General features: G+C 36.3%; 1 protein-coding gene across 19 annotated transcripts in view; it reads left to right on the top strand.

Moving 5' to 3' along the window:
- ABI3BP (ABI family member 3 binding protein) overlaps window positions 1–25,970 on the top strand; it is a 262,442-nt gene that overhangs the window by 116,229 nt on the left and 120,243 nt on the right. For 16 of the 19 annotated variants that reach the window (XM_067739065.1, XM_067739077.1, XM_067739066.1 and 13 more), the window contains exons 7-12: window positions 8,420–8,468; window positions 9,415–9,486; window positions 10,060–10,152; window positions 18,002–18,079; window positions 19,923–19,997; window positions 22,222–22,296. In XM_067739065.1, the coding sequence (XP_067595166.1) occupies window positions 8,420–8,468; window positions 9,415–9,486; window positions 10,060–10,152; window positions 18,002–18,079; window positions 19,923–19,997; window positions 22,222–22,296 (442 nt within the window). Of the gene's footprint in view, window positions 1–8,419; window positions 8,469–9,414; window positions 9,487–10,059; window positions 10,153–18,001; window positions 18,080–19,922; window positions 19,998–20,740; window positions 20,816–21,657; window positions 21,730–22,221; window positions 22,297–25,970 lie in introns of all 19 variants that reach the window. The other 3 variants (XM_067739075.1, XM_067739079.1, XM_067739084.1) reach the window with 2 other exon arrangements.

Consider the following 25,970-nt stretch of genomic DNA (forward strand, 5'->3'; position numbering starts at 1 on the left):
GAAAGTATTTTGGTATATTTAAAATCAAAATATAAGAAAGGAGATTGTAGGTAAATTCTGAGGCCTGGATTGATTGATTCATTTATTTTCTTTCTCTCTTGCCTCCATCTCTTCTCTCTCTCTCTCTGTTTGGTTTTGACTATTTTTCTAATTATCTGATATTTAAAGATTTATAATGTATAAAAATGAGAAAAGAAAAATTAACAAAATTACCTATAACACTGCCAAATAAAGACCAGTAGAAAACCATTTATGGTCTACTGTTAAAACTTTAGAACATTGTATTTTTTTTCAAGCATGTTTTCATTATAAAATTAAAATCATGCTATATGTGCAATTTTATATCTCATTCTTTTCACTTAGCCAAAATATGACCTAGCATAGTTCATGTCATTAAGTACTTTTCATATACATAGTTTCAATTGCTGCGTATTACATAATCTAAGTACACTATCAGCTACTCAATCTGTTTCCAATTTGTAGGCATTTAAGTTATTTCTAACAGTTTAATTATAAGTCATATTATGGTGAACATTTATGATCATAAATCTTTGTTCACATTTCTGATTGTTTCCTTAAAGTAGATGCTTAGAAGAGGAATTAACAGTTTAGAGTTTTAACATTTTTTCAAACTTTCTAATATGTTTGGTCAACTTTCTTTCCAGAAAGGTTTTACCAATTTACAATCTTATTGGCAATGGATCAGAGTTATCTTTCTGTAGTACCCTGATTTGCAACATTATGTATTTCCATCCCTAAAATTTTGGCTAGTATAATAGTATAAAATGGTTTTTAAATTTCTATTTCTGATTGCTGATAAAGCAGCACTTTCTTCACTTATTTATTAGCCACTTGTATTTTCCATTTAATGACCTTTAGTTTCAGTTCTTTGTTTATTGGGCATCTCATGGTTTTTTTTATTGAATAGTTTAAAGACTTTAAAGAGCAAGGACTCTTTGAGATATCATCTAGAAACATTATTTGCACATTCGTTATCAATTTTCTTTATGGGAATTTGTGAAATAGGCAAGTCTTAATTTGCTTAATCAACTTATTTGTCTTTTCCATTGTCATATCTCCAATTGCCTTATATTTTAGAAAGCCCTTCCCTATCCAGAGATCAGATAAATATTTCTCTCTTTTTCTTGTCTTATAAGTGGTTTGATTTTGTAGTAATTAAACTCTAACCTATGTGGATTTTATTTTGCTATATTATATGTAGTAAGTTCCTATATTGATGAGGTTATATATTTTCCCAAATAATTAACCAATTGGCTTAGCACCAAGTATTGAATTCTGCCGTTCCCTAAGGTCCCTTTGTCTTTGTCTCTCTTAAATCCAATCACAGGGAATAGAGTTGCTCTTCCATGCTCTTCTAGAACAATCCTCGCTGTTGTTGTGAGTGGTTTCCTAGGAAGCACATCTTATCTCCATCCTCTTGGCTGTCCTGCTTTATCTTACATGTGACTCGATGTCGTTTCTTTCATTCCTTCTTCTCAGCAATCACATCTCAATAATTTGTATTTCTTTTGGCAGAATATTTCATTTAGGGTGAGTTACTCAGCAAGATTGGGAAAGATGATTGACAGTTTATTTCCAAAAAATTTAATTTATTTTCCACATCATAAATAGCCATGGCAAGAAGGTCCAGTTAGAAACTTCCTGCACCTATGACACAGAGCCAGATATTTTATCACTTCAAGCTGTGAGGCAGATTACCCCAAACTCCAGCCAGCTCTAACGAGCTGTGCTCTGAAACTCTTGGGTATTTCCAAAGGAAAAGTTGAATTAACTGAAAAGATATTTTAAGGCTTCTCTGTGAGCCTTTCTTCATTGTTACCTTCTAGATAGCAGAAAAAATGTTTCCCAAACTGCCTTCTGTGCATTTGGGTAGCTCTGGAACATGGGAAAGTTGAAAAGGAACCAGCTGGAATAGACTTTGACCATCTTATATAATCATTTAGAATTGATTCTGAAAGTTGATTTGATACTTCAGAGGTATATTTTAATATTTTAAGTCGATATCAATCCAATGTTTACCCATCTCTTCTCTGAGACTGATCTTAGAAGGCAGTATTTCAAGAGATATTAAATTAATTCCAGAGTTTTAAGTAAAAGATACATTGAAAAATGTTTTTATTCATATATGCATGCTTATACCTAAAACTTAAATGCAGCAGAAACTCCTTCACACCTTCTGAAAAGAGATTGGAAATGTGAAAAACAATTTGAATGTGAGGCGATCCATTTTTAACAGATAAATAATATTTAGATTAAAAATTTGAATGTTAAATACAGCCCCATCTTAAGCATCTTGTTACATTATATATTGTAATTCATGTATCTAAGCATGTGTTCTGCAGGCAAGTCCCAGTACACTTGTGCCAGAGGACACTTAGCAGGGGTCTCTTCTGATAGGTTAGTGCCTTCCTTCTACTGCTTGTTAAATACTTTCAATATCATCCCTGCCTACACCTCTAGAAAAATCAGAGAAAAGATGTATGCATAAACAATAACCCTGATTCTTCCCATATAAGTTGTATCACTTGAGATCCATGTAACTGCAGAAGAAAAAACAGATGATAATTTTGCTATTTTCTTCACAGTGAGAAGCAAGAACACTCTTTTTATCAAGGTGAAACCTAGTGTTTACTGTTAGATTCTTCTAAAAAATTTTATTGGATTATAGTTGATTTACAATGTTGTGTTAGTTTCAGGTGTACAGCAAAGTGATTCAGTTATACATATACATATATTCATTCTTTTTCAGATTCTTTTCTCATGTAGGTTATCACAGAATATTGAGTAGAGTTCCCTGTGCTATACAGTAGGTCCTTATTGGTTATCTATCTTATATATAGTAGTATGTGTATGTTCATCCCAAGCTCCTGATTTATTCCTCCCCATCACATTTCCCCTTTGGTAACCATGAGTTTGTTTTCAATATCTGTAAGTCTTTCTGTTTTGTAAATAAGTTCATTAGGTTTTTTTTTTTTTAAAGTGTAAACTGTTTTTTGTTTTTGTTTTTAATTTATTTATTTATTTTTGGCTGTGTTGGGTCTTCGTTTCTGTGCGAGGGCTTTCTCTAGTTGCGGTGAGCATGGGCCACTCTTCATCGCGGTGCACGGGCCTCTCACTGTCGCAGCCTCTCTTCTTGCGGAGCACAGGCTCCAGACGCGCAGGCTCAGTTGTTGTGGCTCACGGGCCTAGTTGCTCCGTGGCATGTGGGATCTTCCCAGACCAGGGCTCGAACCTGTGTCCCCTGCATTGGCAGGCAGACTCTCAACCACTGTGCCACCAGGGAAGCCCCATTAGGTTTTATTATATAAAAAAAATAAAGGAATGATGTCTAAAAGGACCTAACTTTAATACATTCTCTCTATATTTTAAAAACACTTAGTTATCTAACTAGTTCACTAACCAAACAATAAATTTTTGAAGTATGTAGCATTTATTAACAGATATTTTAAAATATAAGTTTAATTATTTAATTAATCCAAATCTCCTTAGAATAAGTGTTCCCCTAAAATATGACATCTATTTTCACCCTTCCATTTTTTTCCATCAGAGATCCACCTACCTTTTTAAAAAGCCATTTCAGTCATTGGCAGAAAGAGAAGTGGTACCGATTTTTAAAGTGTAACAGTTAGCAGATGAGTGAATAGGGAAAAATACAGTGTGGTCCCCACCCGCACCCTAAGATTGTATGCAGTGAGTACATCAGGTGTCCTTCCATTCTTAGCAATCATCGTCCTAAGCAGAAACTTGAAAATTTTATGTCTAGACCACTGATATCACCAAAGGTGTATGTCTGATTCCTCCCTAGCTGACTGGAAATATGGAGACTTTCGCAAGAAGGATGTTAGATTCACTTTTAGTCAGATGTTAGATTGAATCAGTATATTTCATAACTTTCATCAGGACATCCAAAAAATGAATTAAAACCAGAATGTAACATGCCCAAGTTTTTCTCATGTTGTTTAGCTCTTGAGTCTAAAGAGCTGAAATTTGATTTTGAGCAACCCTTAGCCACTCCCCAAATGGACAGTTCCTCTTTATCTCAGGGCCTAAGAATAAAGTTAAATCTACAATGGATATGCTGCCGCCACAAAAATATCAAATGGACAAACCTGTAAAGAGTACCTTGCAAAGAACAGCACCCTGATGTTACCACTACTTTTATTAAAGCTAATTTTCAAAATATAATATCGGGAGGAAGGTAGTGTAATGCCGGGTGAATCCAAAGTCTTTCATGTGGCTACTGCTGCTGTGGTTATTTCTAGATGAGTGTAGGTTTTCCCTAACCAGAACTGGAAAGCAAGCTGGACTGGCCCTCAGGGGTATTGCCTTTTACCGCTTCAGCATCCTCTCCCCATTGAATCTGACCAACTGGATACTCAGCCACAGTGTCCCCAGAAAAATGGTAAAAATGATTTCCCTTAGCCAGTCACCCTGCTCAGGATATAGCACAACCTGGGTTCTTAAGGAATAGAATTTCTCAAAACTGAAAAAAATAATTAATCCCTTAAATGGTAGGAGGGAAATATGCTCACTTCCTGACATACAATAAACATTTAAAAAATAATTGCTGAAGGGTGGGATGAGAGCTGAGGAAGGAAGTGGTGATGGTGGTTTGCGGCAGGAATGGGGTCAGCAAGCAGCAGAGAAAAGAGAGCCAGGGAGGAAATGGCCTAAGAAAGAAAACTGGTACCAGGGTGGTGTCCGTGGGGAGCAGTAGCACTGTGCTGAGACCACCCCAGCAAAACTGTCACAGCATCTTGTGGGATGCGGGACTTTCACTACCTCGCTTCCCACCCCGACACCCGACACCAGCTACACTGAGACTTCTATACACGTTGATAGATGCTCATAACAGCAAACCTGTGACTGTAAGGAAAGGTTACTGGTAACTTTATAAACAACATCATACATGAAACAGTTCAATTGAAATTGAGCTGTAATTGGTTACATACTGTTAACTTGGAAATTATCATAATATTTTATTATGTTTAGTAAGTCCAGGTTACAGATGTTTCCCTACATTTTTATAAAAAGACACAGGGAAAGAATTCATAGTGTGGATTTCTTACTGGGAATTTTAGAGCCTTCAGCATTAAACACTTTGGGCAGAAGGATTTTCCTGATGCCCTTGACCTAGAGATTATCATACTAAGTGAAGTGAGCCAGACAAAGACAAATATCCTATGATATCATTTATGTGTGGAATCTAAAAAAAAACGATGCAAATGAACTTCTATACAAAACAGAAATAGACCCACCAACATAGAACATAAATTTATGGTTACCAAAGGGGGAAGGGGAGGGGAGAGATAAATTAGGAGGTTGGAATTAACATATACATATTACTATGTATAAAATAGATAACCAACAAGGACCTGTAGCGCACAGGGAATTATACTCAATGTTATGTAATAACCTGTAAGGGAAAAGAATCTGAAAAAGAATATATATATATATATATATATACACATGTATATATGCACATATATGTATACATTCTTATATATATATAATCTGAATCACTTTGCTGTACACCTAAAACTAACACAACATAAATCAACTATATTTCAACTAAAAAAAAAAACCCTACTTACAGAGAGGGAGCTAGTACTTGCTCATTAGTCTTGGCGCATCTTTGGATTGTAGATTGGGCAAGAGAATAATTATAGGTCTAGAAAGAACTTGATTCTGCAGCTAAATGGTTTCCTTGTTTTTTGGCAGCACACGCTGCCCATATAGTCATGTCATCGTCTTAACAGAACACTGGTCTGTACCCATATAAGAACTCGAACAGACACTGTGTTCCATTCATGCCAAGAGTGGAATATTTTCCACTTGTTTTTGTCAAAAACTTGTTTAAAACAAATCATCCACAGGGAAGGAAATAAGAATTGCAATAATGCCGTTCAAAAGCAATCAGCACATCAACCCATAGGCGTTTCTGCTATAACGTGATGTGTCTCTGAAAAACTTCACGCTCTGCCAAGTATACACTACATGGCAGGACTCACTGGGCAAACAGAGGACCAGCCATTCAACAGTCTTTGGAACGGTAGACACAGTTTTGTCGAACGTGATTATTAGCACCGGGAAGGACACTGCGGCTCCGCGGGCTAGCATCCCCTGTGGAACCGGAGGTTGCCGCAGCAGGGGTTAAATGCTCAGGAATGATAGAGGCCACGTGTGGCAACCCTTTCGCTGAAGCAGCACAGGTGGACGTAAGGTGGACACACCAGTGCAGGGCCGTGGGCCTGCCTGTCCCTCTCTGGGGAAGGGTCCTGTGAGCAGGTACACTTATTTAATTTTCTTATGGTAAATCCAGAGGTCTTCTGCCAGTGTGACCTCAAAACTGCCTTTTTTTTTTTTTCTACTGATGGTTATACTTGCATTCCTGCTATTCCCCTCCCCTTGCCTGGGAAAAGTTGTGTATAAATTATATTTACATCATTCCTCTATTGACCAAGAGTGTATGAGCTATGCAGTACAGAAGCATATATAGTAGCTAAAAAGACTGCTGGTTAAAATAGCTTTTCCTAGTTATAAATGTAATTCACCCTTGTAAGGAACTTGGAAAATATAGAAAGGTACACAAAATAAAATATGAGATTATAAGAAATAACTACTGTTAAAAAAAAAAGAGCTATCTCCTTCTGGTCTTTTGTCTATACATATTTGTTATACGTTATACTATGAATATAAATTTGTGTCCTTTGTATTTATACTGTACATATTTCCCACTTTAGTAAATAGATGTCAGAAATTTGAACCATAATTTATTTAACAAAACCTCTGCTTTGGAATGATGAGGTTGTTTCACATTGTGGTAATAAACACCCTTACACGTAAATGATGCCTGTATCTTTGATCACTTCCTTAGGCTAGACTGCTAAGTAGGAAATTACTGGGTGTTTTAGTCCATCAGGGCTGTTATAACAAAAATACCACAGACTGGGTGGCTTAAACGGTCAATTATTTCTCACAGTTCTGGAGCCTGTGAAGTCCAAGATCAAGGCACTGGAAGATTTGATGTCTTGGGGAGAACTCACTTCTGGCTCACAAACAACCATCTCACATGGTGGAAGGGTGGAGGGAGTTCTCTGGCATAAGAGCACTAATCCCATTCAAGAGGGTGGAACCCTCATGAGTTATTTACTTCCCAAAGGCCCCACCTCCAAATACCATCACATTGGGGATTAAGTTTCAACACGTGAATTTTGGGGGGATACAAGCTTTCAGTCTATAGTGCCGGGCCAATATACAATACAAGAAGTATAGATACTTTTTAAAAATAGTCTGATAAAAGTAAACTTTTATTTTTTTGTGTTTTTTAAACATAAGGACTTTACTACAAGAAGAAAAATAGCCAACAGTAAATGTGGTATTGTGGCACTTCTTTATTATGGGCATATCGTTTATTAGAATGGGAACGTGTTAGCAAGTCTCTTCTGTTCACAACTGTAAACACCTATGTGGTTAAGTACCTCATTCAGCATATCCTGGATTGTCAGCAGATCTAGTACATGGAGTATCTATACCATGCATACAGGCTAAATCAAGCATCAAAAAATGCATGTCATGCTTACGCCTTTACCTCAATCTAATTCTCTGTATATTTGCTGCCCTTCTCTTGTCCTGTTCTGTGTCTCTCCCATGGCCGTCTTATCCCTGGCTCACAATCTCCAGTGATGACTCCACTGTAAAGTTAACACTAAATGTGCCCCTAGGTCAAGCCACTCTATGGCATCAAAACTTCCTGTGGGACGTCTGAGGCAACTTGGAAGAAGGGAGAATGCACAGTCCTCTGGGACCTGCCCTTCCAATTTTGAGGTCCTCTGGGCATGAATATGTACAGAATAGTTAAAAGTACAGGCTTTGGAAGTAGCAATGTCTGGATCTGAGTCCCAGCTCTGCCTTCATGGACAAGGAAATACGTGGCGTCAGGAGTTCACGGCAGTTGTATCTGAAGTAGCAGGGCAGCAGTGGGGCATACTCAGACAATTGATGTTGATTGGTTTTAAAAGAATATGTAGCTTGAAATCTTTTTTTGAGAGGAAACGTAAAGACAGAATTTGGCTGGTTCGCCTCTCAAATGAAGTGAAAATAAACTAGTATTCAATTCAGAGGATTTAATTTCTTTCCATTGCAGTTTCTAAGTAAATTAAACTAATGGGAGTTTTGAAGAAACTGCTTCTGTCAAATCTTTGGACACTTATGGGGAAAACCAAGTGAGCACAATAAAATAGAGGCAGATATATGTACTAAAGATCTTTTCAGCAGCTGTTAAACCTGTGTCATGGGGAACTTCACTAAAGACAAGGTGTGCTTCCAGTTTTTTTTACTTATTTATTTTTTTAAGTTAACAGTAACTCAAAAGCTGACTCTCTTCCTCTCTTTTCAGCCAGCATATGTCCCAAAAAAGCTAATCCCAGTAACAATCATCAAGCAAGGTAATTTGTATGCCTCTGCTCTGGATATGTGTTTAGAACTATTTTAATATACTTTTTAAACTGAGATAATTAAACATAGCACATAGTTTTTCAATTTTTCTGATTATTTTCCAGAAAAAATTTGAAGAAATCAGTCTAGTAAATTAGAAGTTGACAGATAATTTTGACTCTTGTACTGTTAGGCCAGGTCTTGGCAAAGCACATTGGCTGGACAACCAGGGACAGAGCAACCCTAACAAGCATTAAGTTTTAAAATCCAATTAAATATATGTGGCTTTCTTCAGGATTAAGATAGCTTACATGTAGAAAATCATTAATAGGATATTTGGATTAATGAAATGATAATTATGATATAGAGGTCACTTTAAGGAAAGTAAAGAAATCCAGGTTTTAAGAGTTATGTTTTATTTCAGCCTCCACTCATTTTTGTTTTGACTTTCAGTTTTTCAAATTATTTAAATGACTCCATTATTTCCAGAAAGTTTCTTGGTGGAAGAGATTGAGCACTTAAAATAGTTATTCATTTTAAGGAAACACAATGTCCCAAGAGTATTCTCAAAACAGTGTCAGTCAGTATTGGAATTATCCAAAGATTCTTTGCTCTGAAAATGTACATTTCCTAAATCTCTTTATTTACTGAGTCAGTCTTTGCCTCATTTTGTGCTAGTTCTTTAACTTGGGTAGGCTGCAGAGAGTAGAGCTGAGAAAGGAAATTTTTAGCTAATTAGAATGGGACACTTTCATTGCTTAAAGGCACAGGAATTAAGATAAGATGTGCCTTCTAGACCTTTCGTTGCCTGTGTAGCCAGCCCAATGAGTTCCTTTCTGTTAATTAAAAAGTTAGATCAGGGTTTCTCCAGTGCAGATGGTGTCATGTTATTAGCTTCTTTCTGCTTCCTGACTATTTTTTTTCCATTCACACTGTTATCTTTTGGTATTTCAACAGTGATTCAGAATGTTACTCACAGGGCCTCAACTAAATCCCCAGAAAAGACTCCCTATGGAGGAACAATACTGGGTGAGTCTATCTTGAAATCTACACCTACATTAGTCAAGTCAGGCTCTTTTTTTTGATAATAAGGCCTTATGGAATTTTGTACTGTGAGCAGGTCTGTTAAATTGATGTTGGTTCATTTACCTTCAGTATTTAGCATCCTGGCTTGTGACCATTCCAGGCTAGGATCCAAGAGATGCTACCTCTATCCTAGTGTGTTAGAGAAACAACTCTAGCTTGTGCCTATTGGGCATGATGGCTCCCCTCCTGCCTACCCCACAGGGCTGTTGCTGTTATGAGGGAGTCTTTGTCATATTGAATTACTCTCTTAAAAGTTGTTATTAATAATGGTGTTTGTTCACACATTTTAAGCAACCATTTTACAATTTTTGAGTCTATGGATTAAAAGCCAGAATATTTGGTGGTTCAGTTCTGAATATGAAAAAGATTCTGCATAAAAGTTACTGTCATATTTTTTCCAACATTTTAAAGTTTGGGTTAAAATTGACTAAGCAAAATAAGCACAAAACTTCATGGTTTCTAATGCTCTGAACTTCGTGATGGGATGCATTTTCTTTTACTTCTGTTTTCTTTCAGTCCACCTTGTTATTCCAGGTCTTAATGAAACCACCATAAAACTTCCTACCTCCATAATGTTTGAGATTTCGGATGCAATCAAGACACAGTTAGGTAAGCAGCAAAGATCTATATGTGAACTTTGCAGGGACAGTACTAGCAGTGATATTCCTAGGATATCCAAGGGATCTAGCAAATGAGCTGTTTGGGGATCTCAAAGTAAAAACTAAGGAACAGGCACGTGCACTGTTGATGGGAATATAAAATGGTACAATTGCTGTGGAAAACAGTATGACGATTCCTCAAAAAATTAAAAATAGAATTACCATATGATCCAGCAATTCCACTGCTGGGTATATAACCAAAAGAACTGGGTGGGGAAAAGGTCTTAAAGAGATATTTGTACACTCATATTCATAGTAGCATTATTCACAATATCTAAAATGTGGAAACAATCCAAGTATCCATCAACAGATGAATTGATAAACAAAATGTGGTATATATATACAATGAAAGATTATTCTGCCTTAAAAAGGAAGGAAATTCTCACATTTGCTATAGTATAAATGGACCTTGAGGACATAATGCTAAGTGTAATAAGCCAATCACAAAAGACAAAATGACTGTGTGATTCCACTTATATGATGTACCTAGAGTAGTCAGATTCATAGAGACAGAAAGTAGAATGGTGGCTGCCAGAGACTGGAGAAGGAGGAAAATGGGGAATTAGTGTTTAATGGTATGGAGTTTCAGTTTTACAAGATAAGGAGAGTTCTGGAGATGCATGGTGGTGATGGTTGCACAACATTATGAATGTATTTAATACTACTGAACTGTACACTTGAAAAATGATTGAGATTGTAAATTTTTTGTTATGTATCTTTTACCACGATAAAAAAAATTGGAAAAAAAGTAAAGGGTAGATAGGATGGAGTGTTGGAGTTATTCATATAAATCACATTCTATAGGGAAATAGTTATTTTATATTTATATTTATGAAAGAAAAGTGAATGATCAAATTAACCAAAATATACACATTTATACAGGTATAATTTTCAAATGGAGTCATTGTTATAAATTACACTTATTATACTATACTATCAAGGGGCCACTAGAGGTCTTCAGTGGTAACTGAGGTAAGGGTCAGGTCTGTTAGAATTATTATTTACTTTGAGATTGATACTGCTTCCTACTTCTAGAAAGCACCTGATATGATTTTAGTGTTTAAAAAACATAAAACATAACAATTTGGGGAAAAAAGCAGCAAAATTCTGTAAAAGGAGTCCAGGAAACAATTGGGGTGGCCAGTGGGCTAAGCTAGTTGCTGCATCTGAATATCACATTAGTCTGAATTCTCTCTGTAGCAGAGGATCTCACCCTTGATGAAGCATCGGAAGCCGTGGCGGGCTTGTTACACCCAGGCTGCTGGGCTCACCCCCAGGATACTGATTCCGTGGGTCTAGGGTGGGGCCTGAGAATTTGCATTTGTACCCAGTACTCAGGTGATACTGGTGCTGCTGGTCTGGAAGCCACACTTTGAGAACCACCCCTGTAAAGTCTCTGGAGAATGTCTTGGGCCACTGATAAATATGGAAGAAGGTGGCATGATGTGGTGGAAATTGAACAAGACTTAAAAATGTAGAATATTTTTCTTGAACTAGGCAATGGCTAAGAACTTCAGCACTTATATACTTGAATCTTCACATTTTATGGGTGTGGAAACAGGCCCAAGCCCCTGTTTGGCAACATTTATTCAACAAATATTTATTAAGCATTACTCGGGCCCAGAACTGCAAGTGGCTCGGGACATAATTGTGATTTACACAGGCATGGGACCCACCCACACAGGAACCTCAGACTTAATTTCTCCTCCCTCATTGAAGGTCTGACCTGTTTGCTTGTTTGATGTTAAGCAATCAGATTGTAACAGTTCTAAAAGGTAAACCTTACGTTCTCCTTAGCTGTTAGTTTGAGAACTTCCTGGAAGAAGGAGGAGCAAAGCCTTAATAAGTGGGTAGAAAAGCATAATTAGTGGACTTAGAATTTTGGAAAAATTTTCAAAATCTATGCATCACCATTTTATTAAGATATGAACATATTTTCCCATAAATCTTTGTGATTTTGTGCAGTTGTTACATTTTTACTGTAAAACATTCATACCTGTTAGTCCTATGGTGAGTTACTTCCAAGAATGTAGACAAGTGATTCTAGGCTTTATTTCTTTAATTTGTGCATCAGACTTGATCACCTCCTGTTTATCTGTAAACCCTGAGACTCAACTCTACATCATCTAAATGCTGTGCTAAAAGCCAGGAAGCTTCCATATGAAATTCCCTGAGTGAACCTGTGTTTAGAACCAGAGCTCAGGACTCTTGCACTCACCTGTTCTCTGCCCAGAGCCTATTAATACTTAGCCCCGTGCCTGGGAAAGACTTGCTTGTTCTTCTTTCTCGAGATAGTTGCTTTAGGTGTAAGGATAGGTTGTTTATTTGAGATTTTTCTTGTCTCTTGAGGTAAGATTGTATTGCTATAAACTTCCCTCTTAGAACATCTTTTGTTGTGTCCCATAGGTTTTGGATCATCGTGCTTTGTCGCTAGGTATTTTTTGATTTCTTCTTTATTTCTTCAGTGATCCACTGGTTATTTAGTAACATTGTTTAGCCTCCATGTGTTTGTGTTTTTTACAGTTTTTTTTTTTCCTGTAATTGATTTTTAATCTCCTAGTGCTATGGTCAGAAAAGATGCTTGATATGATTTCAATTTTCTTGAATTTACTGAGGTTTGATTTGTGACCCAAGATTTGATCTATCCTGGAGAATGTTCTGTGTGCACTTGAGAAGAAAATGTATTCTGCTGCTTTCAGATGGAATGTCCTATAAATATCAATTAAGTCTATCTTTTACAATGTATCATTTAAGCCTTGTGTTTCCTTATTAATTTATTGTCTGGATGATCTGTCCATTGGTGTAATTGGGGTGTTAAATTCCCCACTATTATTGTGTTACTGTCAATTTCCCCTTTCATGGCTGTTAGCATTTGCCTTATATACTGAGGTGCTCCTATGTTGGGTGCATATATATTTACAATTGTTATATCTTCTTGGATTGTTCCCTTGATTGTTATGTAGTGTCCTTCCTTGTCTCTTGTAACAGCCTTTATTTTAAAGTCTATTTTGTCTGATATGAGTATTGCTACTCCAGCTTTCTGTTGATTTCCATTTGTGTGGAATACCTTTCTCCATCCCCTCACTTTCAGTCTGTATGTGTCCCTGGGTCTGAAGTGTGTCTGAAGTGGGTCTCTTGTAGACAGCATATATATGGGTCTTGTTTTCGTATCCATTCGGCCAGTCTGTGTCTTTTGGTTGAAGCATTTAATCCAATTACATTTATGGTTATTATCAATATGTGTATTCCTATTGCCATTTTCTTAATTGTTTTGGGTTTGTTTATGTAGGTCTTTTTTCTTCCCTTCCTTTTTTCTTCTCTTGTGGTTTGATGACCATATTAGTGTTGTATTTGGGTAGGTTTTTCTTCTTTGTGTGTTTATCTATTGTAGTTTTTTGGTTTGCATTTCCCATGAGGTTTTGATAAAACAGTCTATATATATACAAGGTTGTTTTAAGTTGCTGGTCTCTTAATTTCAAATGCAATTCTGATTTCCTGCATTTTGTACTCTCCTCACGGTTGCTGGTTTTGATATCATGTTTGCTTATGAATTCCTGCTTTTACTGTATGTTTGTCTTTACCAGTGAGCTTTCCTATTTGTGATTTTCTTGTTTCTAGTTTTGGCCTCTTGGGAAAGAGTTGTTCAGAAGGAGAAGAAAAGGAAGGAGCTGGCCAGTCTCTTACTGATTTGGTCCCTAATCTGTTCATCAGAATTCAAAAACCAGGATTTGTGAAGGAGACCGAAAATGAGCAGAGTTTTTCCCACACCACTGCTCTCACTTTTTTTTTTTTTTTGGAGTGTAGTTGATTTACAGTGTTGTGTTAGTTTCAGGTATGCAGCATAGTGAATTAGTTATACATATATGTATATGTCCACTCATTTTTAGATTCTTTTTCCATATAGGCCATTACAGAGTACTGAGTAGAGTTCCCTGTGCTATACAGTATGTTCTTATTAGTTATCTATTTTATATATAGTAGTGTGTATTTGTCAATCCCAGTCTCCCAATTTATCCCTCCACCTCCCTTATCCCCTGGTAACCATAAGTTTGTTTTCTACATCTGTGACTCTACTAGTGTTTTGTAAATAAGTTCATTTGTACCCTTTTTTAGATCCACATATAAGCAATATCATATGATATTTGTCTTTCTGTGTCTGACTTATGTCACTCAGTATGACAGTCTCTAGGTCCATCCACATTGCTGCACATGGCATTATTTTGTTCTTTTTTATGGCTGAGTAATATTCCATTGTATATATATACCACATTTTCTTTATCCATTCCTCTGTTGATGGACATTTAGTTTGCTTCCATGTCGTGGCTATTGTAAATAGTGCTGCAGTGAACATTGGGGTGCCTGTATCTTTTCGAATTCTGTTTTTCTCCATGTATATGCCTAGGAGTGGGATTGCTGGGTCATATGGTAGTTCTACTTTTAGTTCTTTAAGGGACCTCCATATTGTTCTCAATAGTGGCTGTACCAATTTACATTCCCACCATCAGTGTAGTAGGGTTCCCTTTACTCCACACCCTCTCCAGCACTTATTGTTTGTAAATTTTTTGACGATGGCCATTCTGACAGGTGTGACTGATAGCTCATTGTAGTTTTAATTTGCATTTCTCTAATAATTAGTGATGTCAAGCATCATTTCATGTGCTTTTTGGCCATCTGTATGTCATCTTTCAAGAAATGTCCCTGTTGAACTGAAATGTGTTTTGTTCCTTAGTTCTTGGTTTTAAGGACTATTTCCTAAATTTTTTGTTTTGTTTTGTTTTTCCAAAGTTCCACCTGCTATCTTAATATCAGTTCAAGCTTTTCATTTTCTTTAATTTAGAGAATTAAACAGTTGATTTTTTGGTTTGCTTTGCTTTTTGCTTTTGTTATTCTGATACGAATCACTGAAACTTCAGGATTAAGTGTGATTTTAATGAAGACAAATTAAAATGCAGATAGTATATGTATTTTAAAACTTATTTCTAGGGAAGCACCTATCTTAAATTGAATACATGGTGAATTTCTTACACATTGAAGAGACTGATAGGCAGTATGTTTGAAGATGTCCAGTAAACCCACTGAATGTACCATTTTAGACTATGTTACAAACTACATTTTAGATTTACTGGTTTTTATGAAGAGTGTGAGCATAAACAGTTCTTTATACCAATGAAGGAGAAATAAACTTTCCTGAAGTTATTTACCACTGCAATTCAGAAAAGTCCTGTACAAGAGGATAAATCCTAAAAATAATATTCTCATTCCAGCAGGACCCAATGTGGGACATCAAGAAATTAATAACTTTTGTTCTAAGAACACATGGTATGAATAATGAGAGAAATAAACAAGAAAGCTAGTAATACACACACCTCCTGGGGACATGAAAAGGGTTTGCCAAAGCCAAGACTTAGCCTGCCAATAATGAAAGGAAACAACTGTGTTGAAAAACAGTAAGAAGAATCAGAGAGGAAAAGGAATTTCCTGGGGTTTAGGCTATGTTCTAATGGCATTTTACTCTGCTGTTGCCAAGACCAGTTGTACATAGATAGTGTAGGTGAATGCTCATGGCTTGATAGGAGTCACAGAGAGTCCCCATTCAAGTTCTTTCCCTTCAATCAATTTCTCTCACACCCGAAGAGCCATGTTTAGAAATACGGTATGCCTCTATAAGGAATTAGTGATGGGTAGAGAATACAAATACCTCTTGGGAAGGTAGTTTACTGTTTTTCTTCATTAGCAGCCTAATTTTAGGTTAATGGTATTACCCTGTAAGAGCATGCATAAGGAGCTAAAGCAAAGCAATTCAGAGCATTGCCTGAAAGTCTAGAATCTGGAGGTTAAAATAAATAAATAATTTTTTAAAATAAATAAATACAGAGTCCTAGTCAGCCAGGGAAACACCAAGAGTGTAGGATATTACACAGGAGGGAAAGGATTAGGAAAAATAATCCTGAAGGAGAAGAGGACACTGAAAAAGAAGAGATCGTTGAAAAAAATTACATTAAGAAAAAAATCTTCCTGTGGTACATGCTGAAAATAACAGGACTAGAGCTCATCAAAATTTGTAATCTGAACAGTTTTTCCTGTGCTAACACTCACAGTGGTTCTAAACCAAAGCTGTGACTACAAAAGAAGAAGGAAAAAAAATGTTGATGAGATTTAGAAATCTAAAAAATAGAATTTATCATAAAATTTTACTGGATCTGTTTATTTTTTTAGTTATTCCAGAAAGAGTCCCTTCTCTTTATGTCCTGCTAAATTAATTTGAACAATGGTATTAAACATTTCTGTTGTACAAACATGCTGTACAGCTTCATGAGCACAGCAATTCAGAACACACACTTGACTGATAGCTATGGCAAGTACACTAGCACTTGTGACGCCTATTTCTAGCATCTCAAATCACTCCTGAAAATCATAAGCTCAAGGAATCTATCATATAGTTTCATAATACAGATTGAAAATTGATTTGCTTCCATGATCTTTGTGAAAGGGATGACTTTATAATTGTCTTTAAGTCCATCAGAAGTAAATGAATATTTTGTGCCCATGTTAACTGAAAAGAAGAAAATGGTCTTTACAACAGTGATGTGAACTATAGGAAGAAGTTACAAAATTTACATCCTCAAAGAACTTTGAGAGAACAGATTAGATCAGTAGTTCTCAACAGAGGTCAATTTTGTCCCCTCCCCAGGATATTTGGCAGTGTCTGGAGACATTTTTGGTTGTCACAGCTGTGGAAGGGTGGAATCCAGTGAGTAAAGGCCAGAGATGCTGCTAAATATCCTACATTTCACAGGAAAACCCCATAAAAAAAATTGTCCAGCCCAAAATGTCAGTAGTGCCAAAGCTGAGAAACCCAAGAAGTTCCTTACAGCCTTAGGACTCTTAAAAAATCCCATCTGATTATAATCAGTTCAAGGAGACATGATCAGGGTATCTCAAAGATGAATGAATTCTTTCATGCCACTAGACTGTTTCAAAATATTATAAGTAGGTCATTGATTCAGTGTGCTAAATAACTGAATCAAGTTAATCCTAAGTGCATTTTGGAGAATATGGAGAATATCTTAATCATTGGGCAGTTCTGGTACAGAAATGTACTTTCTTTGAAAAGGAATACCTAAATTTTAGAAGAAAGTTTCCTGAATAATTGTCAGAAGAGAAAAGAAATAGAATAAAAAACCAGACTTCATTTTTTTACACTGAATTCCCACACAGACCCAAAGAAAATATCTATGTTAACATGAGGTTCAAATAAATAACTGTTGGTATTTTTTCCTAACCACAAATATCTTCAAATAACTTAGTCTCCTATGTGTGTTATTCATGTTTTTCTAAAACTTTAGAGCCACAGCCTATTATATTTTTTACCATGCATAATAACAGATAATTTCTATTCATTGATTTTTAAAAAAAAAAAATTAGGAGTAATTGAATATAAAATTCCAGGGAGCATTTGATATGCCTTACAACCTGTGCCTTCAAGAAACTCCGTTTATGAGTCAGAATGACTTGAGAGCTATCCAAGTACTGGGTTGTGATTTTTTTCCTCATTCCAGTGCCAACTTAGATCTTAAAGAATTACCTAGGGTTAATGAGAAAGAATTCTGAAGACTGTCACTACTAATACTAGTCCCTGGTAGAAATGCACAATAAATTTATTGACTGCCTGGTGGGAAGGGATAAGAGCAGAATAGATTTCTTGAAATAGTCTGTTGCTTGATTGTTTTGAGGGAATTATATTTGGATACTCTATTATGAGGAAGTGAGATAAATTGTTTATTTTCTGAATTTTTTAGCTAAGAATGAAACCTTGGCACTGCCTGCTGAATCTAAAACACCAGAGATAGAAAAAATCCCAGCACAGCCCGTAACAGGTAATGAGATCCCTACGTTATTAACTTTGAGAAAATAAATAATGTATTTTCAAGTAGTAACTGATTGACAAGCCTGTATTTTTTTTTCAGTGAAGAGCCAGTAGGAAATTCATTTTGATCATAAGCACACAACAATAGGAGATTCTGGGTCTTTAATGTTTGGAAAAACAGCAGATGCAAATGAACCATTGAATTCTATAACTGATATGTAATATGGAAGATGTATTTTTCACTTTACGTGAAAGTTGTTACCGCAACATTCTGAAATATTTTTATACTAAGATGTAACACCATGGTTTGGGTGCTTTCCTTTTATAAGAAGACACGAGAGCATTTTTTCATTTCTTCACTTTCACAAGTGATTGGTTTAGCAAAATGCCATTATCCCTCATAAATCCATAGTTTAATATCTATGAAAATACCTTGGAATCATTTAGTAACAATGTCTCTTGAAGAGTAACAATGCTCATGTAGAAAATACCTAATAGTTCAGTAAAAATCCTTTAAAGAATAAACGCAGTACGCATTTTCCCCAGTTTATCAACCATTACTAACAAACATTCAGCACGTCTTATGTGAATGAACTGCCCAAGTCCAGCCCACTGGGGACACGTTATTCTCTGAACTACAGAGTTTTTGCCAGAGCAATACCACTTCATCCAGAGCTCTGTGAAACAAATATCTGGCAAGAATTCCTCCAAATCTACATTTAGCAAAGTAACTCCAATCTAAAGTGAATTTCTTAACCCATAAAATTGCCATAAATTGAAATATCAGTGATATTTACCTTGTACTAAACTCTTGGACTCCTAACTAGTCCAGAGAAAATAAAAATTGGTGGGGAAATAAAATGGCTTGATTTCAAGAAACCTATTCAAGTAGAAATATTTCTGACAGAGTAAGAAGTACTTGGTCCTACCTAAAGGTGAGAAATGGACCTTCCATCCCCCACCTTCATGGGAGTTGGAGCAAGGGTAGACTCTGATGCTGGAATAAGCTATTTGAATGAAATTCCTAGGTAGTTTTCTGATTTCAATATAATTAGCCAATACCAAGAAAAGCATTCCCAACTACACTTCTTCTCTTGGCATAGTATCTGATGGGAGAGTCAACAGAGTTCTTAGCTCTCTGCCAAACCTTCCTCAGGATTTTCCACTTCAGAAACACTTAGGCAAACACCATAATTCATTATTCAGTGTCACTGTGTTTATTTCATATCCTTACCCTACAAAATTCTGGAATTGTCTAGCTCACAATTCATTCCAAATCTCAGTGATCCTGGTTCTTATTCCTCAAAAACTATTTACCTGAAGGTCATCTTTACCTTTGATCTAGCACTTGAAACAACCCTGTGACTGAGCATTTGAATCCTCATAATTTCAGCCCAGTTCCAAGCTTTGCATGTTGACTACAGTTTGGAAGAGAGAAGTCTTTAAAATGTAATAGTTCTAAATAAATCTTTTTGACCTGGGTCATTATGTTATCTGCCCATTTATTAACTTGTTTAATAAATATTTATCATGTGCTTGCTTACTATATCGCAGACTTTGTGCTAAGAAAAAAGGGCAGACCCAAAATTATGATTAAACTGATAAATGCTTCCATGGGGGTCAATTCCACGTGCTTTTTGGAACACATGGAAAGTGGACAAACCCAGAAAGGAAGGGTTGGGAGGAGGTGTCAGTTCAGACACAAGCCAGGGAGCCCTTAACATAATTAACTTGAAAAGGATTAGTCCGTATAAGTGTCAGTTCTAATTCTAAAAGGCAACAAAAGTGCCTTATGGTCTTGAGTTGTTTCATCATTTATCTTAATTTGTAAAGTCATCTTTATTACCTTCCAGTGACTCCTGAATCAGTTCCAAGAACCACTAAACCCACTGTGTCTAGTGCGTTAGACATTTCAGAAACAATACCGGGTAATTCTAAGAACTTTTTTTCTTAAAAAAAAAAAAAAAAAGACCCAACCGTCATACAAAAGTAACTCCAATGCCTTGGCTTCCCATCCTCCCCACTTTCTTTCCTACCTTACTGGCAGTAGTTCATCTTCTGTTTCTCAGACCAATTCCATTAAAGTGTTAACGACATACCTTGATCCTGATGACTAATATTCTAGGCAGCTCTGGTTGCTATATGCTAACTGTACACCCTTTTTACCAGTCTCTTGGGAGGTATAGAAGAACAATGCCAACCTTTTAACCTACAAAGCTTGGAGGAGTGAGAGTCTTGACTATGTCTGTGCTTTCCATTTCAGTTGGCTTTTCCAAGTCTTGTGTGTACTAAACTTAAGGAGAATCCCCCGAAGTGACATGCCTTTTACTAAGAATTTCATGTCATGCAAGTTAGCTGCTTCTTGGCCCAAGAGAATCTAACCTGCTTTATTCTCTTCTCCAAAAAAAAAAAAAAAAAAAAAAGAGCAGCATGTACGTATTTTGTTCTGTACTTGTGATGTTGATCTTCCATGCCACACCATGGCCATTTGAATGTATACCTTCAAATTATAACTATGTAAAACTTTTTCCAGGGAAAGCCAGCTATTTCCATGAAAGGCATCAGCTGCCCAGTGCACCCTCTGTTATGAGCATGCCTCACGTGACATGGTTAAGCCACAACGTCAAATCCCGACTCAGGGAGTTTCTAACTGAATTCTTCTTTATTGCAGTTCTTAGGGGAAGGACCCCCGAAACACCGCAAACTATTTTAATACCTAGGTTTGAATTGCCACTGAGCACTCTAGGTAAAAATTATTAAACACTGCAGCTTATTATTACCTTGGAAATATTATGCATGCTTGAAAGAAGTCCTTAGGCTAATTCATTCAAATTTATCTCCTCACAGAAAAAAAGGGACACATGGCTTATAGAACAGTAAACTCTCCAATACCAAGCCCTTAAATGTTATAAATTCTTTATTTTATAATCTAGGATCCTAAAGAGTCTTTCTCTACGACAAATCCTTTGGTAATTTTTCTTGGGGGTAGTCATATTTTGATATTATATTTGATTCTTTTAATTCAACATTATTGTGTCACTGAATAAATTATTTTCTATATTTTTCCTAAATATCTTTTTACTCAACTGTTTCTCTTGAAAGAGAAGATATATTTATGATATTTCTGCAGACTGCTTCTTAGAATCCTTAGAATTTACCTGCAATATCAAAAAAGTTGTTGGGGGAGCTTAAATATAAAGTCACATAGTTACTGAAATTCTATTTTTAAAAACTATTGGACAGACATTTTCTAGTTCATATGTGTTTGGTGCTTGACTTGAGTTTAAACTTAATATATCTGGGAACACATACGCAGAGCTGAAGAAATTAGGACACTAGTTTAATAAGTGTGAAAGAAAGAACCCAAACTCCTCAAATGCAGTGGCTTTATTATACAAAATAGAAAAAGAAGCTGTCTTATATTATCCATCATTGAAACACAGGAGTAAGAAATATATACTAGTAACAGTCCCTTACCTTACCTGAGTAATTTGCATTTGTGTGTTTGTTTTTGAAGCTTGAGATTTTAAAAACCTTTTCTCTTACTCACACTTCAAGCCATAACATTTCTTGTGTGTTTCATTGCAGCTCCGAAAAGCCTTCCAGAATTTCCTCAGGCAAAAACACCCTTCCCTTTTGAGAAACCTGGGGGCACCTTGGGTAATAACAGCACCTTAAATCTGGTGTTACGACGTGGGTGGTGATTGCTTAATTCTGTAGGACACGTTTACTGGATCCTATCTACGCAAACCTCAATGAACTGCTGAATTCAGTCAACTCAGACAAACAAGTGGTTGATTGGTTTAAAAAAAAAAAAAAGCCAAAAACAACTATTTCTCTGATTGGATTTTCTACAAATTCAGTAACAATTATCAATCTATTAATTCCATATATAGCCCATTTAGTTAGTTTTCCGTCCTCAAAAAAGTGAGAGTATGACACCAAACTCTAGTCTCCTTCTAGTCTCTACTCAAATGCTCTCTGAATGGGTGTATATTGATTTCTTCTTCATATGTGATAATGTTTAATTGGATCAGTATGTGTTTTTTATTTCAGGCTACTGGTAGCCACTTAACCACACCAGCAACCTATTTCTGTCTCTTTATCCTCTCAAAAAAATTCTCAGTGAATTCCATTTCTTTTTTGCTGTAGCTTCAAGTCAAAAGCCATGGATTGTGCCTACACGTAAAATATCTGAAGATTCCAAAATTCTGCTGCCTCAAACTGGTAATTGCATTCTTTTTTTAAAAAATAGATTGGAGCAACAGTATGGAATAACTTCTCGTTTTTATTTTTATAGGTTGTTTAGTTGATTATCCATATACTTTGTAGTAAATGGTAAAGTTATAATCCATTCTTGATGCTTAGATGAATTTCATTTTTTTCAATACAAAAGCAAAATGCTTTTGCATTTGTTTTAAAGATCTGTGTTTTAATGTCTGGATATACAGTTAGAAGTCTGGCTAGAAGGTGAACTGTGAATTAGCTTATTGAATTTCTAGAGATCTCTTTAGTGACATGAGAGCAGTAACAAAAATAAGAATCCCATCGTGATCTGATTTAAGAGTATGAATTTAATATTTCCCTTGCAGTTAGATATTTGCCTCTCTTTCAGTAAAATATCTAATGAACATTTGAGAGTTTACTTTGTGCAAGATATTATTACTGAAATAATAAAATATGTAAACATAAAATATGTCCTAAAATATGTAAACATATTGTGATATAGAGGAAAGACCACAGGTCTTGGCACTAATACTGGAACTTGGTTCCAGTTCTGGCTTTACTACCAACCACATATTTTAGCTATTTTTCTCTACTTTCCTGGATCCTGGTTTGCTCTTTTGTAAACTATAGCAATTGGTTTTTTCTCCCGAGAATTCTTGTGTTCCAACACTAAAATTGATTGAGTGAAATAGCTTCCTTTTTTAAAAATAGATTTTTCTCAATTAAAGAGTTTTTGTGTTTACGTCTTTTCTTTGATGTCTAGTGGTCAACTAAAGAAAATATTCAGCATGTGAGAATTATAAGAAAACCTCAAAAACCATTTTGTGTCATTACTTCTATGATTTCTGTTTTACTTATTTGTATTTTAATTTTGTGAACCTTCTAGTGGTGATTTTTTTGAGTACATATAATTAGTATATAATGTAGTTAGAAGTTCATGTAATGATGTTAAACACACCCCCATTCGGTGGTATCCTCCAGAAAGGAGTCCAGCACAGGATTGGTTTGAGAAAGGATGAGAATGAGCCTACAGACACATAGATCTTAGTCAAATGATCCTTTCTCTGGTGAGTGTAATTGATTCAGATCTTAGCAAAAGATACAAGGATGGCATCAAATGAAGTAAGCATGTCTGTTACGGTCCTCCCTAGTTTACTCACGTGGGAAAACACTTATAAGTTGGTTATAGTTGTCAGCCAATACAGAGAAGCCTTAAATTAGGTCTTTCTAAGCCTTGATTCCCCATGTCACTGACCCTGAAATTCTAGTGCCATTACTCAATGTGGGTGCAAGAACACCTTCAGAATTCAGGTCACCTGAGTCTAAAATCCAGGCTCTGGGTGGACTTTCATACTGAGCCTCTAGTTCTGTTAACACAGAGGCACAGCTGCACTGCAGACTGTGGAACAATGCTAGTCTGTGGGCGTGTGTGATGGTTTATCTGCTGCACTGTGGCCCAGCTGGCCTGACCCCCACGCCCTTTACAAGTATCACATCTTCCAAACCAAAGACTGTTGGGGCCCACTGAGTTAGTAGAACACTCAGGTCCCTTTTATCTCTCAACTTCTGGGCTGTAAACACAGGGCATATAAGGTCTTCCTGGTTTCTCTTGAGCAGCCTCTAGATTTTTGGTGTTTATGATTATTTAAGAGCAAACTGACCAAAACCTCCAGGAAACCACTTATGAAATTTCAATGCCTAGGATATGAATTATATATAAGCCTGAATTGAAGCAAGCTTTGGGGGGGGGGGGGTAGGGAAAATACGTTTGCAGGTGAATGTTGTAGAGTTGCAAAGAGACAAAGATAGATGAGATTGGAATTCCCAGTAAAAGAAAGGTTCCTTTTGCCTTAATTACAGAAAAGGAGTATTCTGGTTTTGCCCGGTGGAGTATGAATAGTTGCTAATGCCGCAGGAAGCAGTTTCATTATTCAGCTGCTTCCCTCCTGCTAGGGCCACCTTAGGCTGCCAGAGAACTTCCAAAAACTGTCGACTGCCAGCTGTCTGTAGATGAAGTGTGTGGGCCTGTCATGGGCTGTAACAGTTCGGTCAGTATGATTGCAGGCATACGCATAAGCCACAGAAACTTCCTAGCCAGCCCTTACAACACTGAATTGTTATGACTGGGCTACTTGGTATGATGTTTGGAGAGAGAGCATTGGCATCACCAGGGAGCTTGTTAGAAAGGCAGAATCTTGGGCTCTACTTCAAATCTGTTGAATCAGGATCTGCTTTTTAACAAGATCTCCAGGTGATTTGTGTGAGTATTAAAGTTTAAGAAGCACTGCCTTAACACTGTAGTCTGTAATACTTCACATGGTACAGATAAGAAGCATCGAATGTGGTCAGTTACAGGACAGGAGGCCTGAAATCAATGTAAAATTGGTTTCTTAAAGTGGGTGATTAAGTATTTCTTGTTTCTGCTAATATTTTTAACACTCCCATCTACCTCTTGTATAAATATTCTGTGGCATCTTCCTAACGTGTTAAATTTCAAATTAAAATTCATCAAATGTGTTACTTGTGATTTAAAGAGTTGGTATATTCACACAACCCTTTTATTCATTTCACCCTTTGGTTCTCAATTGACTTTGTGTGAACTTACACAGGCACTAAGTTTCTGTTTCCTATTTAGTTTCAACATATATGATCATTGTATTTTCCAGTTACTCACATGGCTTCCTAATGCAATTATTTGAGAATTAAGGAGAGAGAGAGGCAGAGATAGTACTTGAATGCCAGTCCATAAAATCATTGGTCTCATTTTTAGTTGTTACATCTTTTGAAGAAATGATATATTTCAGCTGGTATTGATGACATCATTATAGCGAAATGAACATATTTTGTTTTCTCTCTTGGCATGCAATGCATCTGTATTTACTATGTCAATTACCTTCAGCCAAAGACCACCAGGAACACACCTGTATTTGAACAGAGTTAGGTTTATTTACTTTTTGTAACAATGGAGAATGCAGACCATGAGGAACTGTGGATCTGTTAGTAAGAGGATGTTATGGGATTTAGTCTTGTGTTAGGTGATCCTGGGGAGTGTTTAAGGAAGTGAAACTTTGCTCTGAATTGGATGCTGTCTGAAAATAGGAATAATTTGTGACAGAATATCTTAAGAATTCTTAACTAGAAGGCAAGAAAAGAAGAGTGAGACTAAAGCTGTGACTGGTAAAGATATTAGCCAGAATATGAGGACAGTAATTTTTGTGTTCATGCGTTTGTGTCCCACACAGTTACAGAATGGTCTTGTTTTTGTCTTGGTCCATCTTTGTCACCAAGTGAACTTGTCTGATGTTGATGTTCTTTTCAATTGTCGATGTTCCGTAGGTGAACACAACAGCCTAGCTGCGAGTGCCTGACCAGCACCTGGATGCCAGGGGCTGCTTGTTTCTTTATCAACCATTAAACGTGGTTTATCAATACCTTTTGTAAAACTCATTTTCCTTCAACGTTTACTGGATTTGTTTTCCACATTTACTTCATACTCTGTATCAAATAATCAGAATGCATGCTCTTAAAAAGATTTCTGTATTACTTTTGTCAATAAAAAGTTATATGGAAATTCTAACTTGCATGTCGAATATTGAAATCATTTCAGTAGTTGATGGCAAGAGTGGGATGGAGTATTTGGAATTTGGAGTGTCCTAGGAAATCTGAGAAGTGCA

Source organism: Pseudorca crassidens, chromosome 5 (assembly GCF_039906515.1).
Source record: "Pseudorca crassidens isolate mPseCra1 chromosome 5, mPseCra1.hap1, whole genome shotgun sequence".
Taxonomy (NCBI): Eukaryota; Metazoa; Chordata; class Mammalia; order Artiodactyla; family Delphinidae; genus Pseudorca; species Pseudorca crassidens.